The sequence below is a fragment of the Chionomys nivalis genome, chromosome 2 (genome assembly GCF_950005125.1).
Source record: "Chionomys nivalis chromosome 2, mChiNiv1.1, whole genome shotgun sequence".
Lineage (NCBI taxonomy): Eukaryota > Metazoa > Chordata > Mammalia > Rodentia > Cricetidae > Chionomys > Chionomys nivalis.
Window position 1 is genome coordinate 107,103,752 of NC_080087.1, and position 22,025 is coordinate 107,125,776.

A 22,025-nucleotide genomic window follows, 5' to 3' on the forward strand; every position below is an offset into this window, starting at 1 on the left:
AGTAGCTACTGCAGCACAGGCTAGAATGGCACAATCAAGGGCTAAAGGCCCTAGTGGTGTCCCCATCCCAACTCTTGGCTGCAGAAAGGCTACAGGCATGCAAGAGCACTCGGCTGCTGAGCAGCCTCTGTTGGAGGCACAGTGTAAAGTAATGACACCTGGTCCTCAGAACTTGGGGAGGGGAGTGTCACTGTCCAGGAGAGGTGTCCTAAGAAAAAGGACCTTTACTTTCACCTTCTCGGAATGTAGCTTAGGCACTGCCTCCCTGGACACTTCTTCCAAGCATTTTTTGCAAACCTTCCAGAACACACAGAATGTGCTTCCTACTGAAAGCTGAAGGGCTATGGCACTGCCAATTCCCAGCTGTGTGACCCCAAGAGTGCAGCTGAACTTCTCGGAGCACTTTATCAGGGAAGGTATTAATCTTTATCTTCTTGAGGCGGTTGCAAGAACAAAGGTTCCCCTCCCCCAAGTAAGTACTTACTGAGGGCTGCTCTGGATGTTTTGGATACACGAATGACCAAATGGATTAATACTAGATTCCTGACCTTGTGGTCTGTACACGCCAGGAGCTGGTGTCCATCCCCGACCTCCACCACAGCACAGTTAGCAACACAGATCAACTGCTGCTTTGCTGTGGAACAGATTTGTTTAAACTATGTAAAGATGCGCTGTATTTGTTTGTGTTCAGACTAATTGTTTATGTAAAAATATGCATTTGTTCAACTACGTAAGGATGTGCTACTTTTGTTTATGTTGTATTTGCTTAACTATATAAAGATGAATTGCTGTTTCACCTTGCCTCCCTAAGGCACCTGACTGGTCTAATTAAAAAGCTGGATGGCCAATAGCTAGGCAGAGTTGGTGAGCAGAGAAAAGGGAAGTCAGCAAGGTAGCCAGACACAGAGGAAGCAGGAAATGAGTATGGACTGTGTGTAGATAAGGTAAACGAGCCCTGGGGACAGCACATAGATGAATAGAAATGGATTCATTTAAGTTAAAAATAAAAAAGCTAGGTAGAAACAAGCCTAAGCTAAGGTTGAGCATTCATAATAATAGAATAATAAGTCTCTGTGTCATGACTTGGGGGCTGGTGGGCCAGGAAAGCCTGCTGCACTGCTTTGCTGTTCTTGGAACTCTTACCGCCACGCCACCTGTGCCCGAGAAACACCCGTTGCCCAGAAGCCAGAGAACAACTAGCATCCCCCACCACCAGGAATCCAAAAGTCAAGATCACTATCCACACCCACCTTCCTTAGGGAGGTTTGTAATGATTATATCAGACCTCTTTTCTTCATGAAGGTGCCATTTCAGCAGGTTGTTCAGTGATCTGAGTAAGTCTTCTAGAAAGTTTATTACCACACAGGAACCCTGCCAGGTTGGCTTCTCTGGACCTCCAAAAGCTCCCACCAGCGGGTCCTTCCTCGGTGATAAACTTGGAAGTGGAACTCAGGGCAGAGGACATGAGATAGTATGGTCCTCATCATGTACAGCTCGGGGAACATGTGGGAAGCTACCCATGGCCATGCCGTCTCTCTCTTCCTTTCTGGAACCATGACAAAGTACCCTCACACATGAAGAACTATTTAAAAGTCATTGACAAGGTTCATTAATGAACCAAAATGTCACCTACTCAATGTGAGCCATTAAAAATTATTAGTCCAAGTATTAGGAAAAATAGTCATCCGAGTGCAGAAATACCCCGAGAAAGACCAAGTACAGACAGCCATCACCTTGGAGGTGTCCTGCCAGTCATCTTATACCAGACCCTCAGCCAAAGGCCTGAACCCCAGAATGCACACGATGGGTCTTGGTGGATAACCAAATTCATGGAAGCCCTTGAAGAAAAACATCAATCCCATGGGAAAAACTAGAAATTATCTTCAAACATGTGCTGCTTAGAGAAGGCGGAAGCCCTATTTGTAACATCTGATGTTTCCAACCGTGCTCTCCCAATCTGCACACCAATGTATTTCCTACCCTCTGCAATTTGGGAAGAAGTGCCATAGTTATCAGCAGCCCAGGTGTGTACATGTCCCTTGCTTCTTGCATTCCTCAGGTCCAAGTGGGACTTCCTGCTGAATTCTCTATAAAGTGAAGTAAGCGCCTTCTGTGTTATCTGAAAATTGAAGGCAGGATAACCAAACATATGGGGCCAGTGGAACCAGGAAGGAAGATAAAAAAGGCATCACTTTAGGGGATGCTGTCCAAACCCTGACTCTTTATAATGTGGTAAAGCAAAGGGATGAATTTAGGTACCTGCGCAGCAACTTTAGGCAAGTGTGGCACAGTTGGTTCTGTGGGAAAATGGTGGTGACGACATTTAAAACCATCTGGGGGAATGGAACAAGAAGGATGGAGCAAGGTAACAAAACTAAACTCAAGATGAAGAGCGCATCTTTTCTTGATGATGGACACCAAATTAACAGCATCTCTCAGTGGCAGAGGCCTATAGGACCTTAATAGGCCACACTAGTGAGGAATATTCTAGCAACCTGGGTTTTCTCAGCAGAGAGCTGGGGCTAAGTGAAGCTAACTCATCAAGCTACCTCTATCCCTGGGTCCAGCTAACACAGAGATGGTGTTCAGATTAAGTATTCATTTTATCGTTGGGATTGACCATGGGGCAATTATGTCTACCAGATGAACAAAGGGATAACTGTGCCCTGATAAGAGACCAATTAATTCCAGCCACAGCTTTATACTGAAAAAGAAATTGTTAAATGTAAACATTGTTGCTCTTAACTGAAAATGAAATATCACCTGGGCTGGAGATGTATGTAGATAATGACCAAGTGCTTGTCTATCAGGTGTGAGGACCTGGGTTCAATCTCCAGTAATGGGACAAATATCTACTTGAGAAAGCAGGTCCTGAGAGGAAGTATGCTGGGTGCATAGTTGAGTGAAAGCAAAATGGTATTTACAAACACGGGTGCACAGGGCAGCAGACAACACAGCTGGGTACTTTAAACCCAGTGGAATCCCGTTTCCCCAGCAGTCCTCCATGATAGTGGGCAAGGTGTGCAGCAGCCCACAAGATGCTAAGAATGTCCTGTAAGAGACAGAAGCGGCATCAATGTGAGTCTCAATTTCAATGTCCTTTCCTTTGAGTCTCTAGGCAGGAAGGCAAAAGGTCAAGCACAGTGCAGGAAGCCATTTCTGACCGGCCCAGTCTTTCCTGGGTGCTTCTTTTATGCACGCTCAATTTCAGTGTAGGTAAACGGGCATCATTGTCTTTGGAAATCATTTCCAGTAGCAATTTGCACTTTCCTGCAAATGGTCTTGTTTATTCTTGCTGAATTGTAAACAGTAAGAGTTGTATGAATCAAGTCTATGGGATCTTCCCTACTGTTGATAAAAAAGGAGGGATTCCATTAGGGAAGAGGTGTGTGGGGGGGTCAGTAACAGGAAGTATAAAAACATGCTCTCCCTTCTGCAGGAATCATTCCGTCCCATGAAGACACTGGCCTGAGTGGCTGGAACACAAAGACCCACACCCAGCCGGAAAAGGCAAGCTGCAGCTGAGGCAGGTGCTTTTTAGTGCTGCAAATACAAACAAGGGCAGTGTGATGAGAGGGCATTATCTAATCTAAGTGTGAAAAATATTTTTATTGCTCTGGGAATAGTCACTGTTAACTGAATGCAACAACAAAAAGGGGGGAAAAGAGCATGCGGGCCCGAGGGGATTACCAAATCAATTAACAAGTAATTCAGGAACTAATTTCTATATTGCCTCTTAGCACAAAATTGTATCTTTAATTTCTCCTGCAATAAGCATCCCTATGATGGTCCTAACACACACTGCCGCTGTAAATGAGTTTACAAGTATCTCTTTTTGATTGGCTATACAGCATTATTTCTTCACAGTTCAATGCTACTGCAGCCAAGTGCTCTGAAATATTTAATTACGCTGGTAGCTACCGGTTACCAATTTGCAAGACCCACAGTGAGTACAGTACATTTTAGAAAACTAGTAATCAGCTAATTAAAACCACAGCGAATTCCTGCTACTCCAATTACCAACAACGGCTGTTGGATACACTCAGAGGGTTTTGCTTTAGGGGAAAGAGGTCTTCAGGACTAGCTATACCCTGGAACATGGATGCCATGCAACCAAACTGCTCCTCACAAGCAAGCTCTACCCAGAGAATCTTCCCACAGCTATTCTGGGTACCTGAGCTGTGTACGGGCTTTGATCTAAGTGGTGAAATTGAAGCAGGGGCTTAGTGAGTTTGGGGAGTAAGCAAACTGGGTCTGAGTCCTGCAAGGTGAAGTTTGGCTTTCTCATGTGATAAATCTGTTGGTTTTCTCATCTGTTAAAGGGACAAATGTCGCTTCAGGGCTGCTTGCGAGATACACACACACCGAGTGGGTTGGGTTCCACTGTGAGAACCAGGTCTTCTCCGGGGCCATGCTTCTCATTTATTTTAGGAGGCTTAAAGAGAATGGCCAGTCACAATGCTAGCAAAATCAGACTTGTGGCAGGCAACATTATTTACGTATGTCCTTGGATGAATACAAGAGAAAGAAACAGCTCATGGTATACACTGTGCACAGAGCTCTGGAAAAGCTCCTTTCTGTAAGGATGGTCCTAATCTGTCCACCTATGAGAGCATGGGTCAGTCTATCTTTCCCAAGACTCAGTTTCCTTATATGTAAAATGAGTGACTTCTCAGGTTTACAAGCAGCTATTCTGCCATGCTAGGATACTGATTCAGAGAAGGCCACTTGGTTGTCTGGGGGGGTTGGGGGGGATGGAAAGACAGCAGGTGAAGGTGGGAGAGTGGGGGGATCTTTTGGTTAATGTATCATATTAGTGTTGCTCAGCATTTATCAATTTAGTTAATATGCTTCATAAATGGGTACATAAGTACAGTCTTACTTACTGAGAGACATTACCTAAGAAAAAATTAGTCAAACCCTAAGTAGTACAATTCTTAATTTCAATGAAAAAAGAAAAAGAATCACCTGACAAAGCCCAGGCAGACTTGGCTAGCGGGACCGTTAGAGATCTTTAATGGCTCGGCCTCAGTGGAGGGCAGCAACAGTGGGGCTCAAGTCACATCTGCAGTGTGGCAGACAGGAGAATGAGCCAAATGAAAGGAAACCTCAGCTAGGGGCAGACCTATCCACCATGTACTCTCCCTGAAGCCTCTGGTCACCACTCTGAAAGTCTACATGGAAGGTCCCTTCATCATCCCGTGACTCTCCAGCTTGCCCTCCACTATGGGCAGAGCCAAGAAAATAGTAAATCACTGAAAATTAAAAAACAAGGGCTGGAGAGATGGCTCAGTGGTTAAGAGCACTGGCTGCTCTACCAGAGGTCCTGAGTTCAATTTTCAGCAACCACATGGTGACTCATAACCATCTGTAATGAGGTCTGGCACCTTCTTCTAGCGTGTGGGCATACATGGAGGCAGACTACTGTATACATAATAAATAAAAATTTAACCCATTATTTCCCTTAAAAAAAAACAAAAACAAAAAAACAAACAATCCACTCTAACAACCAAACTCTGAAATATTTGAGTTGCAATAAAATTTAAAGATATGATCGACACTGGAAAAAACAGCAGTCTATGTACTAACACCCTTGATATTCTTGTATAAGAGCTAGGAGATAAGTTCTGCTAGCCTACAGCACACACACATGCACACAAAACAGACATACACCTATACTCACGCATATAAATATACATATACACAAAACACACATAAGCAAACACATGGTACACATGGTATATTAGACTATGAGAATTTTTCAGAAGAAAGTAATTTTGTTAAACTGATACATGACTGAATACAACTTATGAAAACAGTTTTATAGACTACGGCCACAGCATCTGAGTAGCAATTCAATGTCCTCACCCACTACCATCACCAAAGGGGACACTCAATAGTGACTTTCTATGAAGAAACCTGGCATCTCTTGCCTTCTCCAATTGGCAGCAGCTAAGGTCACAGACTGCAGTGGGTGAACCAGGTGCTTCCTCATACACACACCAAAGAGTGGGTGCTATGTCCTCCCCTCTAGAAACTCAGCCCACACCCAGCAGCTATTCAAGACACATCAGACAGTCCAAGATGGCTGAGCAATGTTCCTAACAAAGGCTCGAGGTTGAGAATGGCAATGCAAACTGAGGAACTGTCTGAAAGCAGAGGTAGCGAGGTGCACACATAGTCCAATGCTTCTCCTTGCCTGGCATCCATGCTCAGTTTTCAACAGTAGGAATGACTCTGCTGGAGACTGTTCTCACCTTTCTCCCTGTGAATTATTTTCTTGGAATATAGTTCTAGATAGGAGATTATGGGGACAGAATCGGCCAGGTGTTTTCCTAAGGTATTTGTGCTAAATTGTCCTCCAAGAAGCCTTCAGTAGCAGAGCAGCACAGTCCCTAACGCATTGCTTCTCCTGATGTGATTGCTTATTAGTGGCTAAACCAAAGAATTATTAGCCAACAGTTCAAGTCTCCATTGCCTGAGACAGGGCCTGGCACCTACTCAAGATGATCTATGTCCCGTTCTTCTCTAACAAGTCATTCTTTGAGATAGTGCTGGAGCATCACTAATGTCTCATCAAGGGAAACTGGTCAAGAGAATAGAATCTCTGGCTCGGGTGGGACCAATCAAAAGCCAAAGGACCACTTCTAGGAAGGCAGGCTCACCTTAGCCATGCTAAAGAGATAGGTGGGAATAATTAGTCCTTCAATGAGGTACTGTACTTTTCCTTCCCAGAATCGTCACCCTTCGTGTAGAGGCTTATATGGGCATGTGACCCCACGTGACCTTTTCTGAATAACTATGAGACTGTAACTTCCTTCTCCTCTTTCTACACCCCCCTCCCCCCCGCCATGTAAGCACACTTCCCCCAACACTCTGCATTTCCTTACTTTTCTCAAAGAGTCCCTTCCCTGCCATGTGGCTGTTTGCCCACTATGGTTGTCCCCCATGCTACCTCAAACAGCCTAGCTTTTTCTTTTTTTGCCCATTGTTCTTTGGGCAGCTGCTGAGATTTACAGCTTGTTTGTCCTGGGGTGTTTTAAAAATACCCTCATGCATCACTTGAGTCCATTCCTAAATTCTTTTGTTAATGAGACTAATGACCTAATAGGGGACCCTGATGTCCTCAGTATCATCTGATGACCCAGGTGGGACTCCCAGAAGCATCTTGGCTTGTGTATTTTTATGGAGTTCCCATGATACTTACAAACTTTAAACAGTTTTCTATAGAACAACGAAGTGGTGGTGGAGAATGAATATTTGCATAATATTTTAGCCATGAAGCCACTGACTAGTATTATTTAAATCTGTGGTTTTAACATTTAAAAACTCCTCCTAAGTAAATGATGAGCACGAAGACATTTATTTAGAGACAATTTTTTTTTTCAAATTACTTCTAAGAAGTAGAAGGGGTGAGAGAAACTGGTTGTCTGAGATGACTTCCGGGCCACCGACAAAGGCTTTTATTCTTTGAAGAACAGACAGAGAATGGTCACTTGTGTGATCCAAATATAGCATCTTATATACATGAAACAGAGTTAAATATAGAGATGATAGGTTAAAAATTATAGTTTCTAAAGTGTAACAATGTACAGCACAGCTTCTTCAACATTAACCAATTCTTTCAGAGGAATATAAAATTCATTTGAGGAAGAAAAAATGTTCACACCATCAACTTACATGCTTATTGCCTACCGCTACTGCCACCACTGTCCCCTCCACTACCATCGTCACCACCACTTCTACCATCACATCTTCACTAACAGCACTATCATCACCACCACTACCACCACCACCACCCACACCACCATCACTACCACCTCTACCACCACTACCAATACCACCATCACTACCACCTCTACCACCACTACCATCAACACCACCACCACTCACACCACCATCACTACCACCTCTACCACCACTACCAATACCACCATCACTACCACCTCTACCACCACTACCACCAACACCACCACCACTCACACCACCATCACTACCACCTCTACCACTACCACCACCACCACTCACAACACCATCACTACCACCTCTACAACGATCACGACCATCACTACCGTCTCTACCACCACCATCACTACCACATTACCACCTCTACCAACAACACCACCTCTACAATCACCGCCACAATCATTACAAAATTCAGTAATACCATTTCCACCATCATCGCTACCACTTCCACCATTACCACGCTTGCACCTACCAACTACTGTGTCCTCTCCACGGAGACAGCATTCCATCATGAGTACACACAGCGAAGGGAAGCAGAAAAAATCCCAATATTCAACAAGGTGTTGAGAGAAGAACAAGGAAGATACCACATGTCATCATATGTAAAGTATAAGCTTCTGGGATCAACTTTGACCCTCAAAGGTGAGAAACTCCAGGAGCCCCCATGTGCCTAGGTAAGAGAAACTCAAAGTATAGACCCTGGGCATTATCAGCATCACCTAGCAAACAAGTGCTCAATTTAAAGACTCAACTTTGCAACCCTGATTTACATATCATCTGCCTCAGGGTAACACAATAAGACCCCATTTAGCCCGCATCTAGGTCCTACACAAGACAAAGCCACCGGCACTGCTGAGGAGTGTATACTGTATCATGGCCAGTATTAGATGGGAAATGCAGTTGAGAAGATTTGCGGAAGGCTTGCTGTAGGGCTGAGAGGGTTGATCCCAGCTCCTTCCCTTGTTAGTGCTACAACCTTGGTGGGTCAGAGGTGCAGACTCCTCATCTGTAACTGGGCCCAGGCTGGTAGAATTTAAGCAGGGCTCTGATCTAAAGCAGTACACGGTCCTAACACGTCAGAAGCCTTTCACACGTGCAGGGAGCACTCAGCTCATCACTGCAAGCACCCCACTACAGACTGCACTTGGGAGCACTGGGCTGATGCTAATGCTGCCCCATAGGCAGAAAGACAGACTCAGGAAGGCAGGTAAGGGACTGATGCTGTGTGAGAGGGCTCTAAGATGGCAAGTGTTTTGTGTTTTCATTTTCCCTCATCTACAAACAACTCTGGTATTAGGTACTTCAAAGGAAATGAAGAAACTTATAAAAATATTTCCAAGCTCTTCTATGTCCATTAAATTTCATCAAGTTTCTAATGTATTTAAGTTTAGCTGTCAGTGTTGGTATCAAGAGGAAATGGTGTACTTGGCTTTAAAACTTGGCCATCAGTGACTCAGTTAAAAATAAATTCTCTTCTTGAGATAAAGGAAAGGAAAATGTACTTTTGCTACGACTAGATAAAAATGTCACTGTGTGAGGCCTTTCTTGAAAAGCCTAGGACGGATACCATTGAGGACTTCAGATGCGCCCTTCTCAGTGGAGCAGGTCCACGGGGGAATCTGCTGTCAGGGGTGAGCACGCTGAGGGTGGCAGGGACATTCTACTGCAGACAGCATGCAGGAGCACTGTGGCCAGAGAGACATGGGTCAGTATCACAGGTGGGAGGTCTGATGTGGGCTTGGTGGGGTGCGGGTTAATGGTTTCATTACAGCCACCTACAAACACAACCTTGGCCTTAGGTTTGTGTAGAACCCTATACCAACATTCCCAGAACTCTTCCATGTAGAGTGCACTGTAGACATACCACCCATCTTTTGGAGTGTCCAGTCTGAGAGCCAGGTCACATACCCCAGGGGGATCATTGTGTCTGTTCCCAAACCAGAAGTTTTTGAGACAAATCAGAGGGACCCATTTCCTCCCGAGACACAGGGATAGGAAGGAATTAAGCAGGGTTGGGCAATGCCAGATACAATTCAAGCTGTTAAAGACTATTAGCATGGAAGGTCATAACAGAATGAAAACGCTATAGTGAAACCCTTTGTATGACTTGAAAAGATAAAAGAATCTTGAGTTTAGTGCTCAACTTTTGCTAATGCTTTATGGTAAATACTCTTAAAACATTTTCTGTAAATTATTCAAATCCTCAGGGATGGACCATCTAACAGGCCACTCCTTTATCCTGGCAGCCTTGAGTACGGCGCAGCCCCGTCACTGGTCAAGTGCCCTTGTGGTAGCCTGGCTGAGAAATCTCAGTCTGAGGGCATCCCAACATCTACAAAGGCCCCACTGCAGCAATAGCCGGAGGCACACTCTAGCCACTTGCTTCAGAATGATTCTGCCTGCCCTCTGGTAGGCCAGCGGAGGAGCACCTCACCTGATGGCCCAGAAGGTGGCCATAGACACACCCTTGTCCTAGGGTGGTAACCAGGACTATTCAGCCACATTCTTTCCTCCTCAGGAGAAGCAGCTGCCTGCACTGAAATACTACGCTCCCAAAAGAGGCCCTCCCAAATGGTTTTTCCTTGCCCTGTCAGGTAACAGGGATATCAGTGCAACGATGGGGCATGGTGTCTGCCGCGCACTAACAGGATAACAGCCTATGACACTATGTGATGCTTACTTGTCATTGTCAACCTGCCTGGATTTAGAGTCACCCAGGAGACACACCTCTGGACATGCCTGTGAGTACATTTCTAGGGAGTAATCTCACTGAAAAGAAAACCCCCACTGAATGTGGGTGACATCATCTGATGGGCAGGGATCCCAGATTTAATAAAAGAGAAAGAAAAAGAAAAAGAGGAAGAAGAGAACTGAGTACCAGCCTTTGTCTCTCTTTGCTTGCTGACTATGGGTACAATGTGACCAGCTGCCCCACACTCCTGAGGCCATGACTGACCACATCCTGGAGCTGTGATCACAGTCAACACTTTCTTCCCCTGGGTTCTTCTGTCACATTGATTAGAAAAGTAACTAACACCCCACAGTACTCTGACAGATCACAGCACACGGTCACTCATGCCCCCTACGCCCCCTGGGCAGAACAGGAACTTGGAGGGGCCAGTATGATATCAGGACTAGGCTGACCACTGATCTGAGAATAAAAGGCCTCCTGGACTTGAGAGCCCCACCCCCACTTCAGGACACTGAAGGCACAAGATAGGTTCTTTCACAATTGCGGAGATGCGTCTCCTGAGCCATAGCAGAGATGTGGGATGGATATCCAAAGATCTGGAAACTGCTTGGAGAAATCCCAAGGATAGAATCCAGGTGAGCAGCAAGGACTCAGCACCCTACTGCTGCAGGGTTCAGGCTTTCTACATACACCTCCCTGGGGTTCTTCGGTGAAGTCTAGACTCTCTCAAATTATCAAAACTATCGATCGAATAAGAAACCCGGGGCTTCTAAAAGCAGAAGGCAGAAGCAGTGTTTTGCAGGGCTTTGCAAACCCTCCCCCAACAAAGGACACCCCAGGTAAAGCAGAGACCAGCCTGTGGGGACTCTGCACTGACAAGATGGGGTCTTCACCAGACCTGATTTCAATAGCAAAGTCACTCTGGGCACGGCAGGCTCACAGTATGGGACTCTGAGACTCCCTACCTGCAGCTGGCCGGCATGAACAGTGAAGAAAGATCCCCGAACAGAAGCCAGTTAAGTAGAAACAGTATCTGCATGATTGGAATCTTTGGGACGTCTGCGCAGGCTTGTTTTTGTTTGTCCCCACCAACTGAAATCCAAATTCAATTGTGAAAGTGTGACGAGCTAAAGTGACCTCACGCCTACTCGTGTGTATGCGTGTGTGAGGCATGCTCCTGCCATCCCTGACTCTCAGCATGAGCATTAGACCCTGGCTGGGAGTCCACGGGAGGGGAGGAGGCTTATGGCTGTGTATCTGCACTCAAATATAGAGATTAAAAAATGCTAAAGAGAAAGAAGAAAAGAGAGTACACAGCTGCCGTCCCCCAAACAGACCTCCCATCTGCCACCCACGATTTGCATGTCACCTTCTCCGGGCTCATTTGTACTTCATTAACTGCCATTGACTTAACAAGATTTATGCAAATGACACCATAGGAGCTCCCTAACTCCCACTGCAATCAAGTGATTATGTATGTACAACTTGCCACAGCGATGAAAAATTAATACGTGACAAGCCCACTGGCCGCTGAGCTGGGCCGCTGGCTTTTATTTTTCTTGCTTTGCCTTTTTTATTTCTACTCAAATAGACCTTTATCTTATTAGTAAGAAAAGAAACAGGATTCTGTAAATCCATCTACTCTGGATACCCAGATAGGACAGAAGAAGAGTTGGGTCCTGATCCTGAAGAAATGAAATTAAAGGCTAGAAAACAATTCCTTAGTCTTGGGAATCTTAGACTGAAGAAAGGGAGAAATAAAGTCACCAGTGATGGTGACTTGGCCAGCTACCTGTTACAGTTAAACAAGGGAAAAGCAACCTATGCAAATGGGCAACCTGTACAACCATGAGCGAGGTTGCAGGACGTGCAGACTGCCGCACTTGCAAAATTCCTGTGGAAGAGCAGAAGAGCGGAGTGGCCAGAACAGCAAGTGTTCAAGGACAGGACAGGAGCTTCTGAGTCACTCCTCTGCCTTGAGGCCAATGGTCCAGCAGCTGGGTGGGGCTCTGACAAGTTTCAACTTGGATTCATTGAAGACCAAGGACTCTGCTGCACGTGAGAGGGACAGTGGCAGCAGTTGCAAATGAACAGCAATGTTTTCCCGGGAGGACAGATGCGCATTACTGCAGCATCCCTGGAGAAAGACACTGCTACAGGCACAGCCTCAGCTGTTTCTTCTACACAGCACCAGAGAATTTTGTGGGAGCTGAGAGTTCCCATGTTTGACTTAACACCTACAGCTTGGGGATGAAAAGGTGGTTTAGTGGTGAAGACCACTCGAAGCTTTTGCAGAGGACCCAAGTTTGGTTCCCAGCACCCACACATGTGGTAGCTTACAATCACCTGTAACTCCACTTCCAGTGGATTCAATGCCACCTTCTGACTTCTGCAGGTACCTGCATGTACATGGAGCACATAAAACTAACATAGGCAGCAGGGCGGTAGTGGCGCACGCCTTTAATCCCAAGAGGCAGAGGAAGGTGGATCTTTGTTGAGTTCAAGGCCAGCCTGGTCTACAAGCGCTAGTTCCAGGACAGGCTCCAAAGCTACAGAGAAACCCTGTCTCGAAACCCACCCCTGCAAAAAAAAAAAAAAACCTAACACAGGCACACATACATACACACACTAAAAACAGTAATCTTTAAAACTGTCAACTTTACTTTGTAGGCTTCCTGTCAACATGTAATGGAAAGAACACAGAAGTGTTATCAGAAACACACTGTGCACGTTCTAGAATATTCTAGGCAGATACCGCCCCTTCGGACTCCATCCTCTCAATCCTCTTGTTTCCATACAGAGGTCACCACAGCAGGGCGGGGCAGTGAGGAGTATATACACTGGAACGACCCGCGTACTTTTAAAGTGTGAGCATACAAAGCATGCAGTGTTAGGTCACTGTAACAACCCAGACGACCTACAACCTCTACCTTATTCCAGAGAAGGTGCAGGAAGGCTCTGCACAAGCACCTAGTACAGCTCATTCGACAAACCGCAGTCTGGATGGAATGGATCCCTGCAGAATGCCTAGGTGTAAGAGTTTTCTTCTTCCAGGTCCACACTTAGCACATGAAGGGTGGGGTGTGAGGCTTAAGTATCAATTACAGTGGGACCATGTGATGCTGGGAGCACACCCTTGTAGGAGTTAGTCCATGGTTCCTACTGTAAGCACTGAATGGGTAAAATCAAGTACGCCCTGAGTCCAAAGTCATGAGGAAACCAACATTTAGACTTCAAGGAGAATATCACGAACGTCCAGGAGAGAAAGGCTTCCAAGGAATGCAGAGCCCGCATTTCATACTAGACTGTCAACCTTAATCTTTGCAAACTGAGAGTCCAGTTTGAGAAGCTGGTCGGGTCTAAAGATGAGCAGGGAACAAATGAAGTGAGGTTCCAAATTACACCAGAGCCTGGCTGGCTCACCATGAGTTTCCAGCTGAGAAAGTGAACCCCCTCTTCCCTCAACCAGGAGTTGACAGAAATCAGGAAGATGATGTCCATCAAGAAACAATCTTCTTCAATGTCCTAGCAGCAGGTTTTTAAGTGAATAACAGCTCAATAATTTTTATAACTCTACATGAAGTAACACTGCACAGAAATTATACATTAAAAGGGTTTTCTGTAGACTTGGATTATAATTAAATAAGCAACGTTAGTAAACAACTATGTACATGGCCTTCAAAAATAATAAGCCTGTTTATAAGGAAAACACTGCCCACCACCAGGAAAAAATAATCAGCCTGTTTATAAGGAAAGCACTGCCCATCACCAGGAAGGCTCACTTGCCTTATTTGTAAACACATGTGAACATTTTTCTTCGAGGTGCTGCAAGCTGGCCCCCAAAATCTATCACCCAGAATAGTAAGGATGGTCCCATACAGAAGCACAATACCCTTGGCTAATGCCTGTAGGCCTTTCTCCCCTGGGTCAAAGGCTCACACAGCCCTCTGAACAGAGGGCATATGTGGCGCACAGGCCACTCTGGTCCCCAGCCGGAGGATGGTAGGAATACAGTAGTCCTGGTTTCTCAGAAATCCCGTGGCTCCTTAACTCCCACATCTTCAATCTGAAATAACCCAGCTTCTCACAAGGGCTGCAGCCATTAGCTACAAACAGGTGAAACCTGCACCGCTGAGGAGAGTCTGCTATATCGGCACGAATACTCTTCCCCCTCAGGACCCACAGGCTCAGGCCAAGTGAAGCTGGGTGGTAGCTACAGAAAAGGTGGTGGATTCCCTAGATCAACCAACGCTACGAGCAGGCCACCAGTGTCATCCCGTGGAAGGCAGAGCTATCTCCTGACCACAGATTTCCTGCCCCCACCCCAACAGAACACACTCTAAATCAATTGGCCTTCTTTATCAACCAAAACAGATGACATTTCCAGAGCCGCTGAGCAGGGTTGAACTCTTTATTCTTATTGTTTCGGAAACGAAGCAGCTGAAGACGTCACACGTGAATTCCAGTGTGTCTTGCTAGAGACGTGAAGCAATTTAGGACCCGGTTTCCGGGCTAATGAAAACCCATTTCAGGCTAGCAACATTGGCCAAAACAAATGCTTGAATTCAAGTCCTGTTGTGTAATGGGGAAGTTTAATTAAGGCCCCACATTACAGCTGTAAATGTTCCTGTGTATAATAAGGTCTAAATGAAACTGAACCTAATCAAAGTTACAATCCCTTCATTAGCAAATTACAAACAAGAGCGCACAGCTGACACGCCAGCTATGATTATTACAACTAATTGCCTCGTTGTTACAGACCAGCCTGAAACAGTGTTCAGATGTCCGTCTGCAAGAGCAAATTAGGGCCACGTCAGGCTATTCCTGTGATCACAAGGGGTTCTTCTACAGCGATCTGATTTACCCCTGTCGTCTGGCGGCCAGCGGCCCAATCAAAGCCACGCTACAAAGGCAGCCTTTGAAGCCAGTGCAGCATGGAAACACACTCCATATGCAGGCGGGCAGACCGCACTTCATTAGAGCTGTTGTCGCATTTCCCTCTTCTTATTCTAATGATCCCATTTTAATACTCACAGGAACCCCTTCTAATTGATGTCAAGTGAGTGACTTCTACATTCATCAACAGAGCACATCAAACAAACCCTGGTGCCCGAGCCAGCACCATCTCAGGCTGCACCGAGGTATGTCTCCAGCGAGCAGGGAAGGGGACAAGTGTACCTGTTTAATTGGGATGGCTCGCCCGCTCCCGATGCTGTCCGCACGGCTCTCCAGGCCTTTCTTCTCTTTGTCTGGGTCGCTCCCTTTCCTAGACTGCAAGCAAAAGTAAAGTTAGCATTTGGGCAAGGGTAGAGGCTGCCAGACGGATTCAGAACTGCCACCCCCAGCCGTTCATCTGTACTGACTCATCATTCCAAAGAGAATTTTCTAAACTTTCCCCCTGACTTTTCTACTGCGAAATTATCTTTTAATTCTTTTTTAAAGAGTTCAAAATGCAATTACTAGAAACCAATGGACCGTCCAGGAAAGCAACACCCAACGAGAAAACACATTCTAGAGCTGCAGTAAGCATAGCTGAGGAGAGGGGGGCCCTCAAAGGTTATCTGGAAGTCCAAGTGCAGAAATGTATGGATTAAATTAATGTCTAGACGATTTAAAAAGTCTATTAACCACTCAGTAGTGTAACTTACTGGTATACCCCTGGCGAGTTGTTTCAAAGAGCAAGGAATGTTTCCTTTTATTGCTTCTGGTCGGTTAGAAAATAGCAATTCAAAGTTAAAGCGGTCTACTGTGCAACAAAAAGATAACGGAGGCAAAAACTGGAAATAGTTTTTTTTTTTTTTTTTTTACAAAAAATGTCAATATTCGAGGGTGCAATGAACAACTGTTTGTTTGCCGGTTCTTGAGCCAGTTGTCTTGGACGGCTTGTTGATGCTGTATGAACTGCCCAGTGGCTGGCAGGTGCGGGGAGGAGGGCACTGAGGAAAGCTGCGGGAGCACGCCAGTCACCGTCCATGTCCCGGCTCCTGCTGGCATGAGCAAGTGTAAGCATGGTGATTGTCTGACAGATTTATTTTATTATGAGAGAAAGATCTGAGACTCGTCCTCCTTAATAACAGTGCTGACAAGTGACAACTTCACTCCATTACTTTTCAATGGGAACATTACTCACGCAATATTGAAAATGGAGAAACATTTTCCTGTGCTTTTCAAATCTGAGATGATATATGAAACAGAGAGACTCGGTGCTGTCCGGTGGTGCTGGGAGCAGCTAATGAAATTCAGATTCAAAAGGATATGGGACGAAGCAGAAGATGCTTCTAAAACAGTATCCAAAAAGGCAAGGACCTGAGAGGCAATAAAAGCAAGGGCTGACGGGGCGGGTTACTGCCTGAAGACTCAGGGAAAGATGCCTGTGATATCAACTGGGCACAGACACTTCAAAGGTGGTGATTTTTGTCACGTGGTGGTGCATGTGAGAAACCGCGCTCTTAGCTGATATTACAGGGGCTTTTGCGTTTATTAAATGCCTCCTTGGTGCCCCATGCTGTGTGCCTACATCATGAACTTCAACATAAACTCCTTCTGCCTTTACTCTTCAGTTAGTCATGCAAAGCAAAACTTCACACAGCTACCTCTGTCCCCCAAGTCAGTTCATGGACACACAAGGTTTCCAACTGGAAAATGAAGTCCCAAAGCTCATAGCCGACAACGTTTCAGAAATTCTGAATCAATGGAGAGCATTAAGGGCATTTGGGGAACTTTATCAATTCTAAAACCTAAGTTTGAAAATCCATCTTCATTATTCTCCATTAAGCAGAATAATTAACAAAACAAACATTTAAAAAAAAATGAACATTTTCCTGGAGGCGGCGCATCTGTCCCCAATCACTGTTCTCTGCGTAGAATTCCGGATTCCACGGAAGCAGGAAGCAGCAGCCAGAGTCGCTGCGCAGCTCCAAACATGTAAAGAAACGGGAGTCATGCTCGGCACAATCACAGGCTCCGAGACAAATGAGAGAGAAACTCGGGGTACACACTGGAAAAAGGGAAATCCACCAACAATGATACGATGTTTGTGGAAGTGCCATAAAACTAAAGGACAGAGCTCCGACAAGCTGCCGGGCAGAGGGTTTGCCAGGCTTGCCATCTACAACAGGCTGACTCAAGGAGACTGCAATCCAACAACTAAACCACAACTAGCAATGAAACCTTGCACCTCCGAATCCTGAAGGAAGACTCCTGGCTTTCCTGCCCACCCTGGAGAGTCTCCACAGTGAGCATCCTCCCCTCTGTACCTAAACTGCTCATTAGATGATCCTGGCAGCCCGTGGTACCCATGGCTACACCCAGCCTGCCGCATTCTTCAGCATCAGAGCTCATCACTCTCACTGCACACCCGTAGACTTCAAGCCAACAGAACGACTGCTGAGCCCCACAGACACCCAAGATAGACGAAAGGGAAGGATTATTTACTTTATTTCAAAAAATGTTTAACTCCCTATACACAATAAACAAAATCCCCTGGACACTGGGCAGAGAATCGTGACTGGCAATGATGCCCATCAAACAGAGCTTGCTCTCCTAGCTCCAACCAATAAGGCAGGAACAGATGGAACGCACCATGCCAGGCTTTAGGGCTCCTGTTCTTGGCAAGACACCAAGGATCAATTCTTTTACACTATGGATTTCATTGTCCCTTTTTCTCCAGTGAGCTTTTCCGAGTAGGTCCAAGTTCTGTACCATCTTTGCCATCTCTGGATGACGGTGTGCTGAACTATTTAATGGAATCAGCATCACACAGCAAGCTTTGAAAAACACCATATAAAGACCCAATTCTTTAAAAGCTTGAAAAGACATGAAGCAACACCACACAGAACTTAAGGAGCCTTGCAAGCGTAACACCACAAATGCAGGCAGCACATCCACACCTACTCAGGTAAACGGCAAGCCCCTAGAACAGAGGCAGGGGAACGGATTGGGAGGCTTGGACTTCCACTGAGAATGTGTATCCTTCATGAAGCTAGTGGCTGCAAACCACCTCTCTCATTAGCACAGAGAACACATGCAGGTTTTTTCTTTGTAATTCTTATACATTTCAAAATATTATTTAATAAAATATTTCAATTCCATGTAAATTGGGCTACTAAATGAACTGTTCTAAAAATTCTGTATGTATTTCTAAGGCAGGTATCCAATGGGTCATCCTTTCTCAAGGCAATGGCCTTACATAAAAAATTAACAAAGCATGATACAATTTAAATTCCCCTTGGTAAGACATACATAATTGTCACTGCAAAATAATGCATACCATTCTATAACTGGAGTGATTTAGTTTATATAATTTCATACAAAATACATAGGATTTATTTGTTTAAAGCATGTATGTTTGCAAATAAAACCATCTGCCAGCTGAAGACATTATCCCTGTGTGGCACAGGATTACTTTGAAAGTCGTGCGAGGGCGGGATGGGAGTTATGTGCATATAGATGACCTCTAGCCTTTTTAGCATGTGCTAATAGACAAGTGGACAATGCCCACCAACTACATCTCCATTCGGCTGCAGAATAGTAACTAAGATGGCTTGTATCTGGCACAGCTGCCGACAGGTCTAAACACATACACACTGTGACAATGTTAGTCAAAAGTCGCCCACAGTGACAAGGTTAAAGACTACAAAACTGGACATATTAAAACATAGAAACAGGCTGTTACCCACTGAAATCTGGATTCTTAATTGCTTAGATTTTAGAAATAATTCGCTTTCTTTTCATTCCTTGTATGACACTGACATCTAGTGGAGTTAATGTTTCCAAGTCCTTCAACTCAAAATGTTCAGCACCCACCTCCACTGCCATCCTACACAACGGCAAAGCCAAGCCTGGTAAGAACCCATGTGCTGGCCCTTTCTGGGAATTTCAGTTAGCTGAACCTTAAATGCCACAGCACAAACCCGTTGCAGTGCTAGATACTTGCAGGACCCCAAATTTCTGTTCCACAAACATCAGTTGGGCAGCTGAACTCAAGATGTGAAAATCTTCATTCTCAAACTGTCTTCTGACATTACAGAGGAAGACAGCAAATGCGCGGCACATGCACAGCCAGAGACCCTCTAAGAGATGTCAATTCGGGTGCAGCTCGCTGGCATCTGCAGCCACTGTGCACTTTCAAGCTTGTATAAAACCTGTTGCTCTGTGGCTTCCGGCCCATTTCCCCTTCAGTGCGGCCAGCTCTGGTCACACGCACAGCTCCTAGGTACCGAGCACAGACAGGCTGAAGAGCAGCTATTAGCCAATCATTTTTCTTCTTCTTCAGGTCTTAACATTAAGAACCCTCATGTGAGTTGTCAATCACTGAGGTCATTTAAGTTGTCAATCATCCAGGCCCCAGGATCTTTTTGGAGAGAGGGGACAGGATCTCCTTACAAGTAGTTTTGTTTAAAGTGGTATTTCCTTGTTTTCATATTTCTTTCATATGGTAGAAGGCAAAGTTAATGAAGACTGAGTGGTGCTAGGCAGGAACCACAAGCCCTTCATAATAGTGTGTGGTGGGGCTTACACAAACTTCTTATCTTTCATTCTTGGGGCCCAAGGCTGCTGAAGTCAGGTGTGGTTATGGCAATTAGCTTTTTGGGCCCACTGAGTCACAAGTGAATGAGCACCTTTTTTGGGACGTGGTACCTTCTTAACCAACAGTCCTGCTCTGGGCATCCAGCTAGGAACCAACTGTTCGTGTGACTGCTCACATTGTGTCTAAGAACTTTATAATGCACTGCCTTACATCCATGCACTACTGTAGCCTACCAGACACTTTCCTGTACCATGCAGAAGCCAAAATGACCCCTCCAGGCCTATCCAGCAGTCCTACCAATTACTTTTGCTGAACATCACTAGTGTCCATGCTCCTGACTTTTTAGTAGTGAAAAAAAAACCCACATATACCACTACTAAGACTCCTCTGCCCCCCTGAGAAGTGGTCCCAAGTGACAGACCCACGGAAGATTAGCTACTGCTCCAATTGTCAGAGAGGTTCATTGATTTGCCTAAGGTCAATCAGCGGCCAGCAGTGTCTCAGAGTTGCATGACACAGGCCAGCAAAGAAAAGGACAAGGTGGCTCAAAGGGGGAACCTTCTGTCATCAGCAGACCTGAACATGAATAATCTAACCAGAGGCAGCTGCAAAAATGGTGGGGAAGAGTGAGGCACCCAGAGACCCACAGTATGCAGTGACTGTCTTCATATGAAGGCATCTGGTCAGACAGTGAACTTCCAGTTACTCCCGGGAGATCTCTTTTAGGTTGAGAAAGAAATAAGAACCTTCTCTGTGGCTGACTCAGTCAGTCTGACCCAACCAGAACGAGAGGCTTTAAGTGCAGACACTACACAGAGCTGGCCAGGGAGAGAAAGACTTCCTGAAATCACACCATACTAACTCTGGACTCAACCACAAAGCCATCCATGATTGATTGGTGATGTCTGCTGAGCAGAAAAGGCAGGAAACAGTATGTCTGCCTCTTCTGTAGTTCAGAGAGTAGTATCTGCACCCATCAGCCCCAAAAGCTTGTAAAAGTACACATGCTTGGTCCCACCCTGGACTCAGGGTTTCTAAATCAGATATCCAATCCAGCACACTGCCTAGAGGACTCCAAGGAAAGGCCATAGCAAGCCTAAGCCTATGGCACGGATTCCCTTGAAGACCCAGAGAGAGGGTGGGGTTGCAGTATTAATAGAAAGGCAAGTCCTAGTCCCATGCCCACCCCTGGGGTCAGTTCTCAGACCCCAGCAGGTAAACAGGGTGATGGGTAAGGCCTCTCTGTGATTGGTCAGGTACAAACTGAGTCCCTCAAGACCTTCACCGTCTCTCCATCTCTAACAGAGTCTTTAGTGTGGGACCATGGGTGTCCTGGGAGGGTGGAGGTTGTGCTCAGGGTAAAGGAAAATTGTTCAGGTTTCATATTCAGTCCAGCCGGGCAATTCCCATTCTGCTCAGGACCTAAATCTTTTCTTGTCACAATTTCCTCAAACTCCAGAGCATTATGCTTCTCATTAAATTTAGCCTGGACTCCGCACACATCGCGGGACTGGGATAGCCATGGTACTGTGGTGAAGATGCTGGGTGACACTGAGAGGTTGGCCCCAGGGCTGACACTCACTGTGAAAAGGTTGGACCTGCGTTTGGACTGCTTCCGGACAGGCGTCGGGGTGTTGGCAGTGGGAGGGACATCGATCCGGAGCTCCTTCTGGCTGGTGCTTGGGGTCGAAGGGACTGAGGAGGAGTAGTCACTTAAACTCCCACCTCCGTTACTTGTCTGTAAAAATGCAAAACAAACAAACAAATCAATGTTCTGGGAATAAAACAGCATAAAAGCCACCCAAACAGGGTCAAAGCAAGAAAAACAGCAAGTGACCACGAAAAAGCATTTGGGAGACAAGGTGTCAACTCCCTGTACCTCGCACTTTTACTAGTACCCAGCAGTGCTGGAAGCAAGTGTTGCTTCATCTAAAAGAAGAACCTCAGAGGTCTACATAATGGAGCCTAAAAATCTCTTTCTGCTTCTTGAGACAGATTCATGTTCTGTAGCCTAGGTTGACCTAAAACTCACTATGTAGCCCACGCTGGACTTGAATT

General features: G+C 45.6%; 1 protein-coding gene across 8 annotated transcripts in view; it reads right to left on the reverse strand.

Annotated features, from left to right (window-relative positions):
* The window catches only part of Agap1 (ArfGAP with GTPase domain, ankyrin repeat and PH domain 1), a 457,719-nt gene that overhangs the window by 217,617 nt on the left and 218,077 nt on the right, over window positions 1-22,025 (reverse strand). For all 8 annotated transcript variants that reach the window (XM_057751814.1, XM_057751806.1, XM_057751796.1 and 5 more), the window contains 2 exons: window positions 21,550-21,705; window positions 15,617-15,709 (listed from right to left, as the gene is read on the reverse strand). In XM_057751814.1, coding sequence (XP_057607797.1) covers window positions 15,617-15,709; window positions 21,550-21,705 — 249 coding nt within the window. The remainder of the gene's footprint in view (window positions 1-15,616; window positions 15,710-21,549; window positions 21,706-22,025) is intronic.